Source organism: Podarcis pityusensis (genome assembly GCF_964106645.2).
Source record: "Podarcis pityusensis genome assembly, chromosome: 5".
Taxonomy (NCBI): Eukaryota; Metazoa; Chordata; class Lepidosauria; order Squamata; family Lacertidae; genus Podarcis; species Podarcis pityusensis.
The window spans coordinates 97639297-97660148 of record NC_138032.1 but is presented as its reverse complement, the minus strand read 5'-3'; the positions used below and the strand labels follow the sequence as shown (position 1 = coordinate 97660148).

Genomic DNA, 20852 nt, shown 5'->3' with positions numbered 1-20852 from the left:
CTGGCAAAAAAGTTCTCTTCTTAAGAAATGTGCAGAATATTCAGGAAAGTTTTCCGTCACACCTGTGCCCTGCATGAATCACTTTGATTCCAGCAAAGCTTCTGCATAGTTTTTTTCCTTATGTTGTGGTAATTATAAATAGGAAACGATATGTTCTGTTTGAAGGTGGATTCCAATCAGATTTTAGCATTTCACCTTAGGCAATGTCAGCCATAGGATTTAAAGGGGACTTAAAATAATTCAGGAACAGATTTTGACTACTTTGGGAGAGTTCACCCAGCACCCTAATAGTCTCTGTCAAGATCAGGCTCATCGTCTGCCCCCAAGAGTGTAACTGGGGCAGCAGAGAAAGCCCAGTTACTTCATACAGGACAAAAGTCCATGGAAGCCTTTAACACTCCCGCATGTGCCATGATGAACTCTGGATTGCCCTACGGCATTTTAACTATAGTTCCCACACCTGATTCTTTCTGTGGAATTGGTCCCTAATTGTTATTTATGGGGTGCGCTTAACAAGTCCACTCAATCTAGAAATGACACATACTTCTGAACTTCTCCAGTCCTGACTTACAGTCAAAGTCAAGAACTCATTTTCAGCTTAGTAAAGACTGAAAGGTCAGCAATGCTGGATTTGCCAACTGACATCCTCCCACCCAGGATGAGACACTGGTAAAGTTTACACACAGAGAGAGAGGAAGAGAGCACGCAAGCCCCATGCCTTAGCTACTCATTCTCCTTTGCCTGTGTCTTGGGAAACTGGCTGAGGAACAGTGTGGCTAAGAGCTCTTTGCCTATGTCTTCGTTGGTGCTGAAGTGGTTAAATACAAGAGAGAATGGTTGCTTTTTCCATGGGGGCATGGAGAACAGGGGCAAAGGGGGGGGGCTGCCAGGGCAATGGACCCAGGCACTTTTTTAAGGGGGCACTGCGCATTTGGCTCCTCTTGCCATCCTGCCAGCCCTGCAGCAGCTTTGCAAGGCTGGAATCTGATCCGAATGACTGCGATCCCAGCCTCCCAAAGCGGTGCAGGGCTGGCAGGGCAGTGTGAGAAGGATGCAAGTCATGCACCCTTCAGTCCCAGTCTCACCCTCGCTTTGCCTCACCCGGCGTGGCAGACTCCGTTCACCCACCCACACACCCTGCCCCAGCCCCCTGGCATACATGGGCACTCATTCTGCTGGTGGAGAATGAAATAGCCCTTTGCTTGTGGCTTGGCTGTTACAGCAGAAAGCAGCTGAAGTGCCCCACTAAAAGGGGAATGCAGGGAGTTGGGCACGCAGGATCTGAGCCCCCCACCCCTGACGCCAGCCCAACTGCTTGTTGCCTATCCCTGTCTTCAGCATCTATCAGCAAAAGCTGACTTATAGGCAGAGCTCATCAAAATGAGAAGCAAACAGGAAAACTGGAATGTTAAAAATGCTAAGGCAAAATGAGTGGTGACAAATAAAATGCAAATGCACAGCATGCAGGAAGTGATTTACCACTTAAACTTTATTTTTTTTTAAATGGTAAGAAGGGAACCAGTGTCAAAAAAGAGAGAAAGGGAGCGGAGGAGAAACTGCAATGGGTGCCAGCATGCAAGGAATCAAAGCTGCGCAGAGACAAAGACAAACAGCTTGGCTATGAAGGTGGAGACAGTTCCGTGGCGGAAGAGTTGCATCTGAATCGTCAGAAGAAGATCTCTGGGCTCTGTGATCGGCTGCTGCATGGACACTACGTGGCTGTGGCTGCTGACTTTTTTGGTGGTGAAAAAGCCCTCCTCATTCCCGCTGATGATGGAGAGCTGAATTTTATCCCCCGGGACAGCACTGGTGGGGCCCATGCGGAAAATATCAATGGGAACTTGAATGTTGGTAGGAAAAGAGAGGTGATAAGAAGTTATTCTCAAGGGCAGGCTCTGGCATTCCATATTTTCGTGACAAGGCAAGCGGTCGCAACGACTGCAAGAAAAGTGAAAAGACAAGGGAGGAGGATTAGCAACCATTCCGTGAGGAGGAAAGGAAAGGAAAGCAGAGAAGCCAAGCGTATCTTGACTTGTAACCTACTGGCCCATGAAACGAAGGAGGAATCATAGCTCAGTGGCAGAGCTTTACGCAACAGAGCTGGCATAGCCTAATAAGCAGGGCAGAGCGAGCCAAATTCCATTGGCTCCAGGCCAACTATGAAAATCCCTCATTGGGCTATGCTGAACCCCTCACATCTCAATGTGTTCTGAAGCGGGGTGTTCCATTTTCCTTGACTGCAGCCGCCTTTCCTTCATTCCACAGGTAAATCGAGAGTATGTCTTATCAGGTATTTGGAGAAAAGCAAAAGAGCCTTCAATCCGGGAAACGCCCCAAGCATGGGCGTAGCCAGGATTTTTGTTAGGGGGGGCAGGCCTTTTGTTGGGGGGAGCAGACCTTTTGTTAGGGGGGCAGAACTTCAGTTAGCTATATTGATTCTTATTGATTTGGGGGGGCAGCTGCCCCTTCCTGCCCCCCCCCTTGGCTATGCCCATGCCCCCCAAGGATGAAGCACGGATCTCTCTCTATATAAATAAAATGGGTGCAGGTCTCCCCACATCTGCAGCCACACTCTCACTTTCAGGAAACAGATACAAATATTATATTACATAGTGAATTACCTGGAAGACTGTTTGATGTCTTTTCCTCACCACAGAGCAACTGCTGACTAGCCCTACGCACTTAATTCTACTTGCGGGAATCAACCTCGGTCTGGGCTGTACCATGTCAGACATACTTGAATCTCAGCTTCCCAATAAAAGAATAACAAATCAATCTGCGTATAAAGCTAGACACCAAAGCTTAGTTATAGGCTATCTATCATCCCCCCTCACATGCTAGATTTGTATGTGAAGGAATTTCTCTTTTTTTCTGCATACAGGAACATTCAGTCGTGCATTCTGAAGTTGTATGGCCACAAATCCTGTTTGCCACTCCAATGAGAATCAGGCCATAGAATGAAAGAGAGGGCTTTCTTCCAGGTCAAATGGTGGACTGCTTATGGAGGCCTAAGATTGGGCAATATTTTTGGGGAAATAAAACTGCCTTGACAGCATTGCGAGAACATGATACAATTTTTAAAAACACAACTATAAAATGTATAGCTTATGGGGCAGCTTCTGTCCACCTCTCCCCACCCCCCACCCACCGTATATAGTGATTAACTCCCAGAGAAATGGGTAGTAATCCTCATTGCAACTGTGAAATAGCTCAAATGATTCTGCTTTTAAACAAATCTCCTCTCTTCCTTTGCTCATGTAGCCAGACTTTGGTGATGGGACCATGCAATGCAGATGCTTCTGGGAATCCCCATACCATATTTCTGAATACTGCTGTCCTTTAGAATAATGCTGGAAAGCAAAAATAGTGGGAAATGTAGAATGAAATTCTGCTGATTCTGAAATATATTGTTGGAAGCAGATTTGCCTGTGGCGAATTAGAATTGTTTAGAAATCATCAATCTCCTTATCTTATTGTTTGGTACCCCATATATTCACCACACACTTCATTGTGGGTTTACTTAAATGTGCGCTAATGGTTCCATCCTGTAGCCACAAAGAGATCTGGCAAATACTGCTGGTTTCAAAGACCAAAGTTCAGGCCTAGGTCGTCCACCATAATGACTATAAGCAGCTAGCTCTGAAAGACCAATCTGGCCTCTGGCTTGCATGGGCAGAGGTGAAGTGTGCCGTGGGGACATGTGACCTCAATACTGGGGCCCAGCACACTGAAGCTCCTGAGGGGAGTCCAAACCCACAACGTTCTCCTAGCCTAGCATGCTGCTATTCCATGGGTTGTCTGTAGGTGTCACTGTAGATCTTTTCCAAGAGGGGGAAACAAATGCTGAGCTAAAAAGGCAGGATAGGGTTTCATGCATCACACTACAGTGGTACCTCGGGTTAAGTACTCAATTCGTTCCGGAGGTACGTTCTTAACCTGAATCTGTTCTTAACCTGAAGCACCACTTTAGCTAATGGGGCCTCCTGCTGCTGCCACGCCGCCAGAGCATGATTTCTGTTCTCATCCTGAAGTAAAGTTCTTAACCCGAGGTACTATTTCTGGGTTAGCAAAGTCTGTAACCTGAAGCGTATGTAACATGAAGCGTATGTAACCTGAGGTACCAGTTCCATAGCTGTCAACTTTTCCCTTTTTTTTGCGAGGAATCCTATTCAGAATAAGGGAATTTTCCTTTAAAAAAGGGAAACGTTGACAGCTATGAATAGTTCTAAAGAGGTCTTTGCAACCTCGTCAGCCTTGTGTTGTAGTGTTAATCACAGAAACCTGAAAAATAAATGTTAGTGCAAAAAAAAATACTCTTGGGTTTCATTTCTGATCATTTAGCTTACCATTTGGGGTTGGTTAAAAAAAAAATAACAACACTCCCTCCCCCCCCTCCCCCGGCAATCAATGATTATACTTGGCTTGATTCCAAGCCACAGAGCATGAATGTTCTTTTTTAAAATGTTAAATATTGGGTCATTTATAAAGAACAAAAATTAACCAAAAATGCAAAATTCCTTGTTCTTTAGAGAGAGCACAAATTTAGCACTGTTGAAGTTTATTGTTTGTGAGCTGAGTCAGTGTTTTAATGGCAGACCAGTGAGAGCCTGGTGTATTAAGTACCTTGAAGTCTTATGAGGAACAGAAAATAGTATAAAAGGTAAGGTAAAGATAAAAGACCCCTGGATGGTTAAGTCCAGTCAAAGGTGACTGGGGTTGCAGTGCTCATCTCACTTTCAGGCCGAGGGAGCCGGCGTTTGTCCACAGACAGCTTTCCAGGTTGTGTGGCCAGCATGACTAAACTGCTTCTGGTGCAACAAAACACCGTGACAGAAACCAGAGTGCACAGAAACGCCGTTTACCTTCCCGCCGGAGTGGTACCTATTTATCTACTTGCACTTTGACATGCTTTCAAACTGCTAGGTTGGCAGGAGCTGGGACAGAGCAATGGGAGCTCACCCACCCCGTAGCGGGGATTCAAACCGCTGACCTTCTGATCGGGAAGCCCAAGAGGCTCAGTGGTTTAGACCACTGTGCCAAAGTCATCTTTAGATAAACTTACCTCATTTGTCTCCCTACAACCATAGTAATCAGAAATGGCAGGCAAGTTCCACAAATTTTCCACACACCCCCCCCCAAACCCCCACATGCTTCTCCTGACATTTTAGGTGGTGCAGAAGGAAGCAAAAGTATTAGTGCTGCTGCCCCCTGCTCCAGTCACACGCACACATCAAGGGCTGCCCTCCTTTGGTCAGGCATTCCTACAGCATTTCGTAATTGGCCTCTCAGCATCCCTGACTGCTGCTGCTCTCAGTGTCTTTCTTATCTCAGACTGAATGCCTTCTTCCCCTCAACCATGGCATGACTTGGCCAATCAGACTGAGGTGTGTGAGTAGGTTACTGGAGGAGGGGCGCCAGCTCTTGGGGGCAGAGCCCTTTTGGGTCCCCCAAATATTTTGGAGGTGGGGGCCGGGGGGCCCCTATGTCCAAAATTGCAGAGGTGAAGCACAGTGCGGCTCCAGTGGCCAGCTCCTCCCCCCCTTCCGTGAAGGGGCAGGAGGGTCAGAGCAGCCTCCCCCCAGTGGGGGCTCCAGGAGGCAGAGGAGGAGGAGCTGCTGGCCACTGAAGCCACCCAGCCTCTCCATTCAGCTCCACCTCAGGCATTGTCCTCGCCAGCGGGCGTCTCTGCACTGAGGGCATCTGAAGCCAATACAGAGCCTAGGGAAAGCCTATGAAATTCAGGTGAGGGGGGATGAATACGGAGCCCCCCTGAAAGCCCTGCAGGCTTGCATTAGCCAGGGTGGAAGAATAGAACATGCATTTGCATTAAGGTTACCAGATTTTTTTCAATGAATCCGGGGACACTTTACTTCCTACTAAATCCATGGATTTTGTCAGGGGACGGATTTGTAAATCCAGGGACTGTCCCCAGGAAACAGGGATGTCTGGTAACCTTAGTTTGCATTGCTTTCACTATGCCAGCTCCAGGTTGGCTTAGGTGAAAGGCACATGGATCAGGCACGTGGATCAGGCCCCTCAGGGGATCCATGGGGACTTTGGATCCAGTGGTTCAGGGCTTTGTGCTGTTCAGTAGCTTTCTAGTTGTTTGCTTGACATTGGGCATTCCACCTCAACTTGTTGTCTCTTCCATGCAGCCAGGGGGCTGCACGCCTTCACTCAATGAACTGCACCACACAACTGGCAGAGCTCATTGAATAAACCTGAGTGCATTCTATACATATCCAGTCCCAGGGTTTTCCTAGCGGGCAAGAAATGAAGGGTTTGTGTATCACTCCCATGCCTTGCTTACTCTCAATACCCATCATTGTTAACCTTTTCTTAGCAAACAGCTTTTGAATTAAATGTTTAGAAGCAGGCAGCTACAATCAGACAAGTATATTATACTGGCAAAAGCTTACTTCGGTGGGTATAACAGATGGACTACATATGTCATCTTCATATCCATTGTTTCTCATGCCAGTCTATGACCCAGGATTGCAATTTTATCTCAATTTAAGAAGCATGTTGTTAAGCTACAGAATTCACTACCACGACAGAGTGTCATTCATCAATGGGAACATAAAGGGAGGCTGCTCATTGTGTGGCTTAGTTGGTCAGGTTTGGTACTAGCACTGTTGTATAAGTCGTAATTTAAGATCCATCAATACCTTTGCTACAGAAGCTAAAACACTTTCACATTGTCTAGGTAATATTGGAAAACCCAATTCTTTATTCTAATCATTTCTTAAAATCTTCATATCAAACTTATTTGTTAGTAACAAATTTCTGTTCCAGTGATCACTGTTTTTTAGTTTCAAAAAGTTTGTTCAGTTGTTCAAATATCTCTGGTGTCTCAGAAGCTGAGAAAGCCACCGGTCCAAACAAGGCTATTACAAGACATTGTAGCTGCAGATATTGCTGTTTGGCTGCATCTGATACATGTAATTTATTTCTTAAAGCAGTATACATATAGAATTCAGCCTCCTTGTGTATTTTTCTGAATTATATGCTTATTGTATTGTAACAATCAGACAATGAAAATGGATTCTACATGCCCTAACTATGGCCAATAATATGGTATATCATTTTGATGTGGACTGTGCCATGTGAGTGTTGTGCAAAATTAGCCAGGTATGAGCAGATAAACTGCCATGTAGAAGTGCCTGGAAGAATAGCGATATGATCCCCTTATCCAAAGGACTGAAAACAAGACAACACTCATATCATATGAACAGATTGCTTATAGATGCAGACTTTGTTTGGATGAATATTTGGAATGAGTCTATACAGAATATAGTAGATGATTAATAATCATATATATGTAAGGACAATAACATTACTTATGTATCTATATAATTATGTATGGAAGTGTAATTGTTTATATTCAGTGTATTACATTATATCTTTTTTCTTATTGTATTTTTATTTGCATTTGCATTTTTTCTCCTTTTTTCTTTTCTTTCTTTCCTCACTTTGATGATGATGATGGGGACTAGTACAGGCTGCCTAATGAAAGAAAGAAATGTACTTACGTATCTCCAGATTTGCGATAATTTTCTGGGCATTCCAGGGAAAGGCAGCGAAAACCACCCTGAATATTAAAGCAGGTCTCATTGTATGAGCAACTATGTGTTTCTGTAACACACTCATCAATATCTGTAAAAGCAGGAGAGGAGGACAGAGGATGCTTATTGTGGGGGTATAGATTTGGCAGTGATGAAGTTTGCTCTGTGCCTCAGCTGGACTACTTCACACAAGATTGGACAACCCTCCGCCTAGAAAGCTAGCCTATCGGAGAGATGGGGCATAAACCTCCATAGACTAGATGCATGAAAAGCTCTCTTTAGTTGCCGGTTTAAATATAGGTGAGTGTGGAGGGGGAAAGAAAAAGAAATACAAGCAGGGTGGTCAGCAGTCTGAGATTATTCCGCAGTGATCATCCACAACAGTAGGGTTGCCCTACGTCATACAGATTTCCCCAGACATATGTGGAATACTGCAGCCAGTAGCAGTGTCCAGGAGGAAATCGGGGAAATGTTGGGGGAAATCTGAACGTATGGCAGCCTATTGTCAACAGTGCCGCTTTTCCTTAAAAATAGCTCAAAAACAGCATTTTCCCCCCTCAACAACTTTTCTGTCTGGATATGGAAACCCTACACAACAGGGATAATACAAACATCTTAGATTTGTTGTGCTATTTAACATCTGTCACCCGCTCCCTCCAAAGAGGGACAGATCTCAAGCTGAGATCGTTATAACAACATTGTGCATTAGTCATACACAAAAAAACCCTGCCAGTTTTGAGATACCCTTAAAAAGAAGACATGAAGTTTCTGAATTCAGGAGGCCGGTGAAGAAGCATTTAGAGAACAAACTTTGGGAATGACTTGTCAAATGTGTTGTCAAATGCATTCGATCAGAAGTACTTTCTTTGTAACAGAACATGACAAAAGAATTCTGCTTTCTCTAGACCACAAGCGGGGCTCTTCTTTCTTATGAATGTCACACTTGCACATCATTGTGCTTTAAACATACCTTGACAGTTTCGTGCATTGGGGGCCACTTTGTAACCGGAGGAGGGGCAAGTACACTGAAAACTCCCCGGAACATTAATGCATCGATAGGCACAGATATGTCCTCCAGTGGGCAAGGCACATTCATCAATATCTGAAAAGCATATTCACCAATTAGCAAGTACAAGAGGGACTGTTTACTGCCTTGTTGCTCAACTTTTACGCCTCTACAGAATGGATGATATAATGCTTGAGTACACATTACATTTTACCTAGCTAAACGATGGGTAAATTGGATCTTAGACTTCCATGGAAACAATCCTGATCCCCGCTCCCCTCAAAATTCCAAGGTAATCAATTCAGTTTCTAGGAGAACACTTCTGGAAGAATAGCAAAAACTGGAATTCACTCCCATTACTGGATGGCTTTAAAAGAGAATCAGACAAATCCATGACTACTGGCCCTGGCAGATAGGTTCTCTCTCCCGTGTCAGAGGCAGTATGCATTCAATACCAGCTGCTAAGTATCCCAAATTCGGGAGAGGGATGATCTAGTCTCGTAGTCCTGCTGGCAGGCTTCCCATGGCATCTGGCTGGTGACTATGACAGCAGGATGTTGGACTAGATGGGCCTATGGCCTGATCCAGCATGACTCTTCCTATGTTCTTAAAAACCTTCAGGTGCCCACGTGAGGGAGTGAGGCCTCCACAGAAGACTCCCCTGCCTGAACCCTCAGGGAGCTGCTGCCAGTCACTCTGGGATAGATGGACCAATGGTCTTCATTAGAACAGTGCAGCTTCCATATGTTAATATGAGCCGTGTGCATAATGATTGCTACCCACCTTCACAGGTGATGCCATCTATGTCACTCAGCTGGTAGCCCCGACGACAGTAGCACTGATAAGAACCATATACATTAGCACACTCCTGGCTGCAGGGATTACTTTCACATTCATTCAAGTCTGAAACCAACAAAAACGCATTAATGCAAAGCAATATTTTTTACCTTATTTGTCAGCAACCGTATGAATTGTTGAGCAGCTGAATTAATTTAATTCCATTCCTTTCATATCCTGGCTTTCATCCAAGGAGTTCAAGACACCACAAAATGGCTCATCCATTTTTATCCTCACAACAAACCTGGGAGGTGGGTTAGTCAGATCCAGTGATTGGCCCAAGGTCATCCAGTGAGCTTCATGGCTAAGCGAGATTCATTGCTTGAATCCAGGTCTCTCCAGTCCTGGCCTGATAGGCTAACCATTCCTTCACACTCATACTATAGGGCTGCAATTCTATACACCACACCAGAATTTCCCAAGGTGGTCAGTATTAATCCCCTGAGGTCAATGAGGCTGTGCAGGGGGGTGAATAAAGAGTTAGGGGTCAAAAGGGAGGAAAGGGTGGGAAAAGTAGCTTACAAAATACAGTGTGATAAAATTAATTAGAAACTATGAGCCTCAGAAATAAAGGGCGTGGGCATGTACAGAGTGTACATCCTTTAACAGTGAGGAACTTCTGTATTTAATAAGGTTATTCCACAATCCAACAGTATTCCTTACATTTTGTATTTTATGATTCCTAGTAATGGTGACTGACTAATAATAAATGTTGATTATATATCAATATTTCTTGACTTAACTTTATCTACATTCCTAAGAATTTGGATTGGGGTTGCTGATAACCTCATGAAGAGACCAATAAACTCAGACATTTGGGAAACCCTGCTGAACACGTGCCCAGGAGTAAGCTCTACTGAACCCAGTGGAATGTGCTTTGGGGTAGGCAAGGATACGATTGCACTGTCAATGTTACCTTCACATGACCGCCCGTCAGTTGAAAGTTTGAAGCCCATCGTGCAGCTGCAGTAATAAGAGCCAGCAGTGTTTTCACATTTGTGAGCACATAGGTGACCGGGGTATCGTCGGCATTCATTAATATCTACGGAAATAAACATGTCATTCAGAAGATTTCAAGAAAAGCATATAAATCAGAGAGTTCACAAAAACATTTTAGTCAATTTCTGAATGATTCACACTTCACTATAACTTTGGCTTGAGCACATTATTCTATCTTAGACCCAATTCATATTGTAGCAAGTCAGTGTGGTAACTGCTGAAAAGTTGTATCCTAATATCAGAGCCAGGATCTTCACTGGCTCCCAGTATGTTTCCGAGCACATTTCAAAGCATTGGTGCTGACCTTTGAAGCCCTAAACGGCCTCAGCCCAGTATACCTGAAGGAGTGTCTCCACCCCCATTGAACACAGAGATCTAGCTCCAAGAGTCTTCTGCTGGTTCCCTCACTGCAAGAAGTGAAGTTACAAGGAACCAGGCAGAGGGCCTTCTCAGCAGTATGGCGTCCTCCCTGTGGAATGCCCTCCCATCAGATGTCAAGGACATAAAAAGCTACACAACTATTAGAAGACATCTGAAGGCAGCCCTGCATCAGGAGGTTTTTAATGTTTGATGTTTTACTATGTTTTATATGTGCTTTAAGCTGCCCAGAGTGGCTGAGGAAACCCAGCCAGATGGGTGGGGTATAAATAATAAAATGTATTGTCGTTGTTGATGGTGATGGCATTGACTCCATTGTTGTTCTATGTTATTTCTGTTATTTTTGTTTATGCTGTTGTTTACTTTGTAATGCTATTTCAACTGTTTTTAGAAACATGTAGTGGTGTGTTCTAATGTGATGTATGCCTTCCTGTGACTTTGTGGTGAAGTGTGGCATAGGAATACCCAAATAAAGCAAAATACTATTGATTTATCTTTTTTTTTTAAGGGTTAGATGGCTGAACTAAAGGAAGGGCATGAGCCAACGCATGTCCTGTCACTTACCAGCGCAGGTTCTACTGATTCCCTCAAAATAGTAGCCAGCTCGGCATTCACAGCGGTAGCTTCCAGGGGAATTGGCACAGGTGTGGCCCTCTCCACAAGGCTGATTCGGTGGCAAACACTCGTCCACATCTTGTGATACAGAAGGGTTAGAAAAACAATTTGAGGTGAAAGCACAACATGACAAAGTAAGAAAAAACCAAAGGGCTCTGGTTCAGAGAACCTACACACAGGTTTGCGCATGGAGCGCATGGGTTTCCCAACTCATCTCACAACTGTACATAGACCAGTCATGTCAAGAGTGTCCTTGGAGCACAGTGGGTGTTTATGTGGTCTAGGGCATTCTTGATGCTGCCATGCCACCTAGGGGAATCTTTGCTGACAAATGCTGCCTTGGCCAGTTCTCTATCCTTTTTAAAGTGATCTGCAAAAACACTTGGAGGTCTTTTGGTCTTTGGAATGTTAAGCGGCTGCTAGAAATAACTTTTAGATTTTGGGACTGTTCTTGACCTGTTGTGAGCTATCGTAACTTGGCATTTTATTGCTTTACTGTGTTGATTCCTTTGCAAATATTAATGTTGATTACACACCCAAGGAAACATTCTATAATGCAGCAGACTCCAGCAAAATTTCCATTTATGTTGAAGTGAGTACGCCCAAGAAGCTTTTGTTGAACAGTCAAGCAAACCTGTAAAAAAAATCAAAGCCTTTCTCTGCGTTTTGTCCAAGTCCTGGGCACTACAGGCAGACAAGGCCATGCAAACTGCAATGAAAAAGCTTATTCTTAAGATTCCAGATTTTCAAGACTCCAAAGATCTGTCTAATACCTGATCCATGGGTCCACTGAGTCCTGCTCAGAGAAACCTGAGGATCAAGGGGGACTATGCAATCCTTGGGCTGGAAACTCTCCAAGAAAATAGAACCAAAGCTTAGGCAGCGCTTCCAGCCTAATAATTGTAGGCAGGGCTGGGGATTGGTGCACGGCCACTAATAGCACTTGGGCTGAGAGAGACCGCACATGCCATGGAGCCCTGCTCTGTCTGGGTGGTCCTGTATTTCACAGCACTTTTGCTCCCATGGTTCCGAAGCTTCTTTGAGCTCTGCCCTGTGGGGCAATCACTCGGGTAAGCATTACACAGCTCCTTAGAGTTTTAAAAAACTGCCTTTGGGGTCCTAAATATTTATTTAGGAATGTTATATAGCACTCAAGATTTTTTAGCAAAAAAACCTCTTGGAAAATAGCAGAAGTGAAAATGACATTAAAAAGACTTGTTGTGGCTCAGCTCTATTCTAAAATATGGCAATTTTTAAAAGGAAACAAAACAGAAAGGAGGGTGTGAGCATCACTTCTTCATGTAATGGACATTTAGGTACTTTTTCATGCAACACCCACAGGTTGCAGTAGTGGCTTCTGGCTTAGGTGGCTGTTTGTGAACAGGTCCATCAATAGCAGAACTGAGCTTCTGTGTCCAGAGGCAATATACCAGGGAGCACCAACGGCAGGGTGGCTGTCACCATGCCTGACCTCTCCAGGGGCATCTCTCCAGGAGGAAGGAGGAAGGATTAAATGGACCCTTTGTACCAACCTACACATCTTGTGCCTTCTTCGTTTAGATGGTAGCCTCGCCCACAGTTTGGCACATTCCTCTGGCAAGCGTAAGACCCATCCGTGTTGATGCAAGTCTGTCCAGCAGGACAAGGTGCGTTCGCACTCAAGCATTCATTGATATCTACAACAGTACAAACATTAAATTAAAAGGGAAACTTTTAAGAGCAGAACACCAACCTTAAAATCTTAACTGAGCATGCTCCCTTGAAAAGACAAAGCATAGGCAGGGACAGCATAAACGGAGGAAATTTCCCAGTGGCAATAGTGGGGCAGCTGGAACAGCAGCTAGCCTCTCAGGAATGACACCCAGTTCAATGGTACTGGCTTTCAGGCGCAACATGCCTTACCAATACAGTTGCCCAGTGCATCTTGTATAAAGCCGCTCCTGCACTGTTGCTTGGGTCGGCAACGGAAGGATCCTGGAGTATTCTGACAGATAAAATCGGGGAGGCAGTTATGAGTATCAGTCTCACACTCGTCAATATCTGGTACATCACAAAAGAAAGAATTTGTTAGCGTAAGGTCTTGCAGAGTCATCTTGTCATGCTTCAGACACAAGCAACATTTAAGCAAATCAGACCAAATGTGGGTTTTTTAATTATTATTCTAAAGGTATAACTACACTGCAGGATTAAGGTAGAACTAGGTGTTATAGCAGCAAACATGTGGTGCCAAAGCCACATTAGTCACTATAACAGGAATCAAGCTGGCAAAGGGCTACACTCATAAGGACTAATGGTGGGAGGGTTTATCCTGCCTACGCTACTCTGAAAATGCTCCCCAAATTCATTTTCACCTCAGCTGGGTGGGCTTCTAATTTCAGAGCCCAGCATGAGAAAAGGTGTCCCGCTTTGTAGCATACACTACAGCAAACACTAGTGTACATGTGGCAAACAAGCTTCCTGCATTATGTGTGAACTGGACCTAACACAGCAAATTTCAAGAGAACAGGATACATTAGTAGCGGCTAAGAACTACAGCAACCATCTATCTCTCTTGTGAGAAGTCTGAAACATACCTTTGCAAAGGTTGTTCTCTGTCAGTTCATAACCAGTCCCACAGCTGGTCTCCCGCTGACAGCGGAAAGATCCTGCTGTATTGATACAAATTTGTCCAATGGCACAAGGGTTGGTAAGGCATTCATTCATATCTAGAAATAATCAAGGGGGAAATATGTGAAACGGCAACTTTGCCATACCATACGACCATCAGGAAGTCAAAGTCAGAGAATGCTCGCTGGTGTTCAGGAAGTAAGCAGTGTGTATGATTAGACTCTCAAAGTAACAAAAACTTATTTCTCATGTAAAATTCATAAAAGAAAGGGAGAAGGAAAGCAAAACTAAACTTGACGAAGAGAGTCATTCTTCTCCTTTTTGGTTAGATACACTTTATGTCCCTCCAGTTTCCCCAGCTCTGCTGACCTCCTGCCAATCTCATGGCAGTTTCTTCAGAGGAAAAGAATCAAATTCCACACACTGCTACTAATCCTCAGCAAAATACACCTCATGCCACAACATCCCATCCTGTGGATTCCCTACTGCCTGCATGCGCTGCGCAGCCCTGGCTGGTGGCGCTGGTGGCGGCGGTCGGAGCAAGAAAATGCGCAACATAATGATTTCTGCTTTCCCAGAGCTAAGAAAGCTAACCAAAATAACTGAGCCACAGTTTGTCTGAACTCAATCTTAACTAAAAGTTTATTCTTTTATTCCTCTTATCCTTTCATAAATGTGCAAGTTGCCTATTTCCTCCTATTCAGTTGAAAAATCTGCATCTCATTAGTCAACTGCAAAAGACCCAGTGCATATAATGGAACTCAGTTACACCCAGTATGTAATAATAGTTTAATTAGCTTTTAAACAATTATCTTATATATGTTTTTAGTTTTTGGTGTTTTATCCATGTTGATTCAATTTTTGTAAGATGCCTTGAGTCCCGTTCTAGGGAAAAGATGGGATGATGATGATGTAATATTCTTTCTGTCCCTAGTGCCAAAGATTTTTCTGATCCATTTCAATTCATGTTTGCTGCAGTCCTGACACCCTGCACCCCCAGTGCATATATTAGCCTCCTATTCAGCCTAATCCTATGCCAAGTTAGCTTTCAGGGATTTGGGTCTGCCTATCTTGGTCACATGTTACATTTGCCACGTGAGAGCAGGCAAGCCATGAGAAATTCTGAAAGCTCCTGCAGCAGCCAGAGAAAGCTACACAACACCGAAAGGAGCAGGGGAAATTAGCTTCTACACAGAGATATAAGGTGAGACAAATAAGGGATGAAGAAAAGTGGCCAGTAGCTGATTCTTCACTGTATGCGTTGTGTGTGTGCACGTCATTTCTATCCTGGGCAGTATTCTCCACTTCTTAGTGTAATAGGTGGAAATTTAGGAGACCTGGGTTCAAATCCTTACTCAGCTACGACTATTACTGAGCTACCTTGGACCAGTCACTGGTTCCCTATTTTCAAAAAACCAAGTTCCTTGAAGGAAGGTGGGCTGCAAGAAATGCAGTATGGAAAGAATCCGCCTTGAAGTAACAAGATGTCCCTGTGCAGCTCCAAACACTCTCTCTAAAGCCATGACTTCAAACCTAATGGCTTTAGGGAGAGAGAGGAAGCATAAGGCACTTGCACTGTCTGTTCTTCCCTGCAACATCTGAAGCCCCTCGTGGGCCATACTCTTACTGATCTAATAACCTGTAGCTGGAATGAACTACCCCAGGCAGTAGGAGAGTATTTTTCATGACACACACACACACACACACACACACACACTGCTGCATATAGAAAACTAAATGGCAGGAAGAAGTGTTGCAGCATCACTTTCCCAGCAAGTTTTCTATGTGCAAGAGTGTGCAAGATTGCTCTTTTATGAAGGAGCACTCAGTGTAGCAAGTGCACACCTGCATACTGAAGTGGTATCGCTGAGATATACAGGCTTTCTGCTTCACCAAGAACAAGGCTTTAGTGCTGCCCTAAGCACAGGGATATGATGTGTGCACAAACTCACTCTTATGTTCTGTTCATCTCTTGATTTACTCCGCAAGCTTACTTTGACTACTTGAACAGCAGACACACATAGCCAGAGTTATTTCTCTAAATAAAGGACAAAACTATAAAAGAAAAGCAAACGGCAACCTTCCTTTACCTTCGCAAGTGAAGCCATCAGGCTGAAGCTGGTAGCCCATAAAGCAAGAGCAGAGAACACTTGAGCCAGAGTCCCTGCATTGCTGGGTGCAAGGGCCGCCTCCTGCGAAGGACAACAGCAGAAGATAGCTAGTTCTTTTAAAGTTCATCATTAAGAAACCCAAAGACCAGCATCAAGCATTTGCCCTTTAACAGCATTGTATCTTCCTTAATTTCTTTTGGAGAAAACAAACAATTAACTACAAATTAGTGGTTCAAAACCAGAACAGAATACTCTTTTGTTTCCACTATTATGTGTATCCTAAATTTGCATTGTTCAGTCAAGGTAAGCCCAAAATGGAAAGAGGGATCTGTGAATGGGATGGTTGCCATCATTCATGAATTCATAGAATTGTAGAGCTGGGACACCAAGGGTCATCTAGTCCAACCCCCTGCAACGCAGTGCACATGAAATGGCAACGCTGACTATAGCTAGCAGTCTGCATGCATTGCCAACAAAATAGAGCTAAGCTGCTGTGGAGGACTTGTAATGTGCCTTCTACACAGCCCACGAAACCAAAAAATGGTAGACAATATTAATTTTACAGGGTGCCTGACTAAAGGCTTAAGAGTGACATTAGTATTAGGAGCAAACTGTGCAATATGGACAAATGCAGCAGAGCTGGGATGGCTCAGTCAAGAAAGCAAGACACTCCTAATCTCAGGGGCATGGGTTCGGGCCCCATGCATTGCAGGGCTTAGACTAGATGACCCTAGTGGTCCCTTCAGCTCTACGATTCTATTATTGTAGTGGTTTCTCAGTGAGCCAGGAGGCCCCTGAACAGATTCAGTCACAAACTCACAGACTGGTCTGACAAACAGCTTCTCTCTCTCAGCCCTGCCCCACAAATTAGTAAATTACCTCTGCAGCGGTCATTAAGGTAATGATCCTCATTATCAACGTCCACTGGTGATGCTGCGTCTTGAGGGAGAAAAAAGCCAAACATTAGGAGAGTGAGACAGAAAGGTCAAGCCTGCTAAAATAAAATGGCCCTTTGTCCTGTTATTTAGAATGGATCTTGATGTACGAAGTCTTGTTTATGACTCTGTTTTAAATCTGGGGTTTATATGACCATTTGTAACAGGTCAATTACCACACAGTGACTCCTGCCAGACATTTTCTCGTAGAGATGCTTTTTTAAGGGTACCTCCCAAGATAGTTGGATTTAGGCCAAATCTGCCTCAGAGTGAGAATGTTATCTGTAGTCCTATTCCATCCAGAGTTTTGTAAATGTGGTTGTTAGTTCCTCAACTGCTGTCTGGCCTAGATTTTTAGTTGCTGAGGCTAACTCATTACATGCTGTCTCAGGAAAGGCGTTGTCTAAAGGTCTTTGACTGAGAATTAAACAAGGACAAGGGGTCATCTAACAGGTCCTTGACTGAGAATTGCCATGAACCTCAGCCACACAGGTTGCTTCTAAATATTTGCAGATGCAACTGAAGTTAAAATGACTCCTAAAGCAGACCCAGTAAGTATTGTTGAACATCAACAGAGTTATTTGAGTTATAATGTTTAAAAAATAGATTTGTTTTGTTTTGCTCCTTTCTCACAAATGGACAGAACGGTTCTGAATTAAGTGTCTGTAGGCCAGGCAAGGAGAGTAACAAAACAGTAACAAAAACAACATTTTGTGAGGTCACTTTGACCACTAGCACTTCATGTTCTTTTTGTTTCTCTGGCATTCCATGAGATTTAAGGGCAGGAGATTGGGACGCCACATGGTAATGCAAGCCTCATAATGGTTAAGGATTACCTAGAACATGGAGTTGTTAAAGATTTAGATAAAAAGGGAGCTTTTTTTACTTCTTTCAGTATTGCTGTAGCACATTGAAACTCCAGCTATTGGCAGAGAGAGAAACAAAACACTGACCGATGGCTTGTGCAGTTGTGAACCACACCAATAGCAGCAACCTGATCAAGCAACTTTTGAAGGTGTTGTTTAGGAACACACCGATATTTCATAGAGCAACCACAGAAGTGGCAGTTCAGGGGTGATGCTGGAGCCCCCACACCGTCTTCTCTTTGGTGTGTGCATCAGCAGAAAGTGAGGCAATGATGAAGCCTCATAACTGGCCACTCCTTCAGGTGAGCTAAGTATATAACTCAGGTGTGTATAAACTAGGCCAGGATCTGCCCCTAAAATCCTTGCAATGCACAGAGGATATGTGGAAATGCCCAAGCAAGACAAGCTGATTTGGAAGGTGTTCCCTGAAGGTAGACAACTTCAAAACCCCAGCTCTGAGACATCAACCATTTCTGCACATGGTAAATTCCTAGCACAATCTCATTAAATCTCATTAGTTCTGAACTGAACTAAATCTGAAACAATTCCCCTCTACATATTTCAAAAATAAAGTTGTGCTGGGGGGGGGTGTAACTTACCTAGTTCTTTGTTAGGATCATCAACAATTAACGTGTCAGAGTTTTCTTGCCCCTCAACACAGCAAGCTCGGAAGACCAAACCACACTGGTATCCCATCAGGAGGCTCTGCTCACAGCTGTTCCCTTGCTTTTGGGCCACCTTCCCCATAAAGCAGCAATAACAACATTTCTGCCAAAATGCAATACAGACATTATCAATGAGCTTTATAGTATTGTATTAGCAGCCACATTCAGGTTCCTTTTTGCAGCGCAGTGGCCCCTCAGGTTGGATGCTACTCTAAACCACGTCCTCTCCGCTTTCCCTCAGTCCTCCTTCCCTCCCCTGGTGTTCATCACATCATGTATTTATTTTAAAAATATTTCTATACGGATAAAAGTTCTCATAATGTATTTTGGGGGGTTTCTGGGGAAATTGAAAGGAGCTGTTATGTAATGTAATATAATAAGAATAATTTTTATTACATTTCCCAACATATATTTCACAAACAACCAAAGGTCAACCTGTGGCATATTTCATACATTACCAAAGGCCTATATGTTGCTCTCAGTCCAGTGGTTCCCTCCAGAATATTTTTGCTCTCATACTCCATACATTATTTTTGCTTCTTTGATGCCCACATAATACATATACAAGAACAGATCTTAACTATGACTTAAAAAAAATAAATCTTCATATAAATACAATAGGGGAGAAATGGCAAATCCCATTTTGATGGACAGTAGAGATAAATAATATAAATGACTAGTATGCCTGTCGGCTGTATCCAGCTGTGCTATCCCCACCCCCAAAGATGGCTGTGGCTGGTGGACAAGTTGTAAGTTAGGCTCTGGCGAAGCACTGAAATAACAGCAGCCCTTTACCACTCCTGTAACCTCCTCAACATCCATGGATACTCAACTCATGCTGAGATGTCAATGCAACGAGATTTTCCCCACCTTCACCACCAGCTCCTGCGTCTCACTACAGGGGAAACTCTCGATGTGCTGAGGATACCAATTATTTTCATTTATTACATTTAAATCTTGCCTTTGTTCTGTGATGGGCACCAAAGTAGTCTCCCATCTGGCTCCTGACCAGATTCAGACCTGCTTAGTTTCACCCAGGTTGGTGCATTAATCTATTTCATGTCCTAGAACCAATTCTGGGAAGAGGAGACACAGGGAAGGTTATTTTGGGTAGCTGCCACACATCAGCCATAATATTTAGTTCCAGTATAAGAAAGAGCAGCATAAAGCTTTGTAATCTCAACAATGGATGATATTGCCAATTAGCAAACACCAGCAGCGTTGAGTAGCAAACATTGTGCTAATGGTACGTTAAGGAGTTGCCACAAGAGGGCTCTTGCTTGTTGACTTAAACAATGTTGTAGGCGGAAGTATATAGGAAAACTTAAGAATTACAATGTTTTAGAACACACCATTTATCTAATGTGGGGTACTGGCCGGGTGCCTTAGGGCACACCCAACCTAGATGCTACATACTATAGGGGAATAAATATAAATAAGAATATATTAAACATAATATAATATAATATAATATAATATAGGTATAATATAATAAAGGGCAAGCTGCCTCCTCCTACCAGTCTTCTTCTTTTTTTTTTTAAATAAATTTTTATTAATTTTCCAAACACAAAAAAAACAAAAAAACAAAACAATACACAATACACAGACATACAAACATATAAACATGTATAATTTCATAACCATTTTTTCATAGACCTTACTTTCCGGACTTCCCCATACCTCCCCTTTTCTGCATCCTTGTTTTATATTTCTTCAGCAACTCCTCAGTCAACTAATTATTCAATTCAATTTCTTTTAAGTTCTTCTAATATTGTTAATTACAGCTGCAATTCTCTGTTTCCCAACCCCTTGACATTTTAACATTCCTGGATTTTACAACAAGTTCTAAGATATACTTTGAATTTCTTCCAATCTTCTTCCACTGTCTCTTTCCCCTGGTCACGGATTCTGCCAGTCATCTCCGCCAGTCCCATGTAGTCAATCACCTTCGTCTGCCATTCTTCCAGTGTGGGTAGTTGTTGTGTCTTCCAATACTTTGCTAGAAGAATCCTTGCTGCTGTGGTCGCATACATAAAAAACATCCTGTCCTTCCTTCTCACCAATTGGCCGACGATGCCCAGGAGAAAAGCCTCAGGTTTTTTAGGGAAGGTCCATTTGAGAACCTTCTTAATTTCATTATAGATCATTTCCCAAAAAGCTTTTATCCTCAGGCAGGTCCACCAAAGGTGATAAAAAGTACCTTCAGTCTCATTACATTTCCAACATTTGTTATTGGGCAGATGATAAATTTTTGCAAGCTTGACTGGG

General features: G+C 43.4%; 1 protein-coding gene across 2 annotated transcripts in view; it reads right to left on the bottom strand.

Annotated features, from left to right (window-relative positions):
- The window catches only part of FBLN1 (fibulin 1), a 53401-nt gene that overhangs the window by 22176 nt on the left and 10373 nt on the right, over nt 1-20852 (bottom strand). The window contains exons 4-15 of one of the 2 annotated variants that reach the window (XM_081005499.1): nt 18519-18687; nt 16998-17057; nt 16098-16199; nt 13974-14105; nt 13303-13440; nt 12933-13076; nt 11350-11478; nt 10325-10450; nt 9355-9474; nt 8536-8667; nt 7533-7656; nt 1472-1938 (exon numbers count right to left, since the gene is read on the bottom strand). In XM_081005499.1, coding sequence (XP_080861625.1) covers nt 1584-1938; nt 7533-7656; nt 8536-8667; nt 9355-9474; nt 10325-10450; nt 11350-11478; nt 12933-13076; nt 13303-13440; nt 13974-14105; nt 16098-16199; nt 16998-17057; nt 18519-18687 — 1731 coding nt within the window. In that variant the 3' untranslated portion in view covers nt 1472-1583. Of the gene's footprint in view, nt 1-1471; nt 1939-7532; nt 7657-8535; nt 8668-9354; nt 9475-10324; nt 10451-11349; nt 11479-12932; nt 13077-13302; nt 13441-13973; nt 14106-16097; nt 16200-16997; nt 17058-18518; nt 18688-20852 lie in introns of those variants that run through there. The other variant, XM_081005498.1, reaches the window with a different exon arrangement.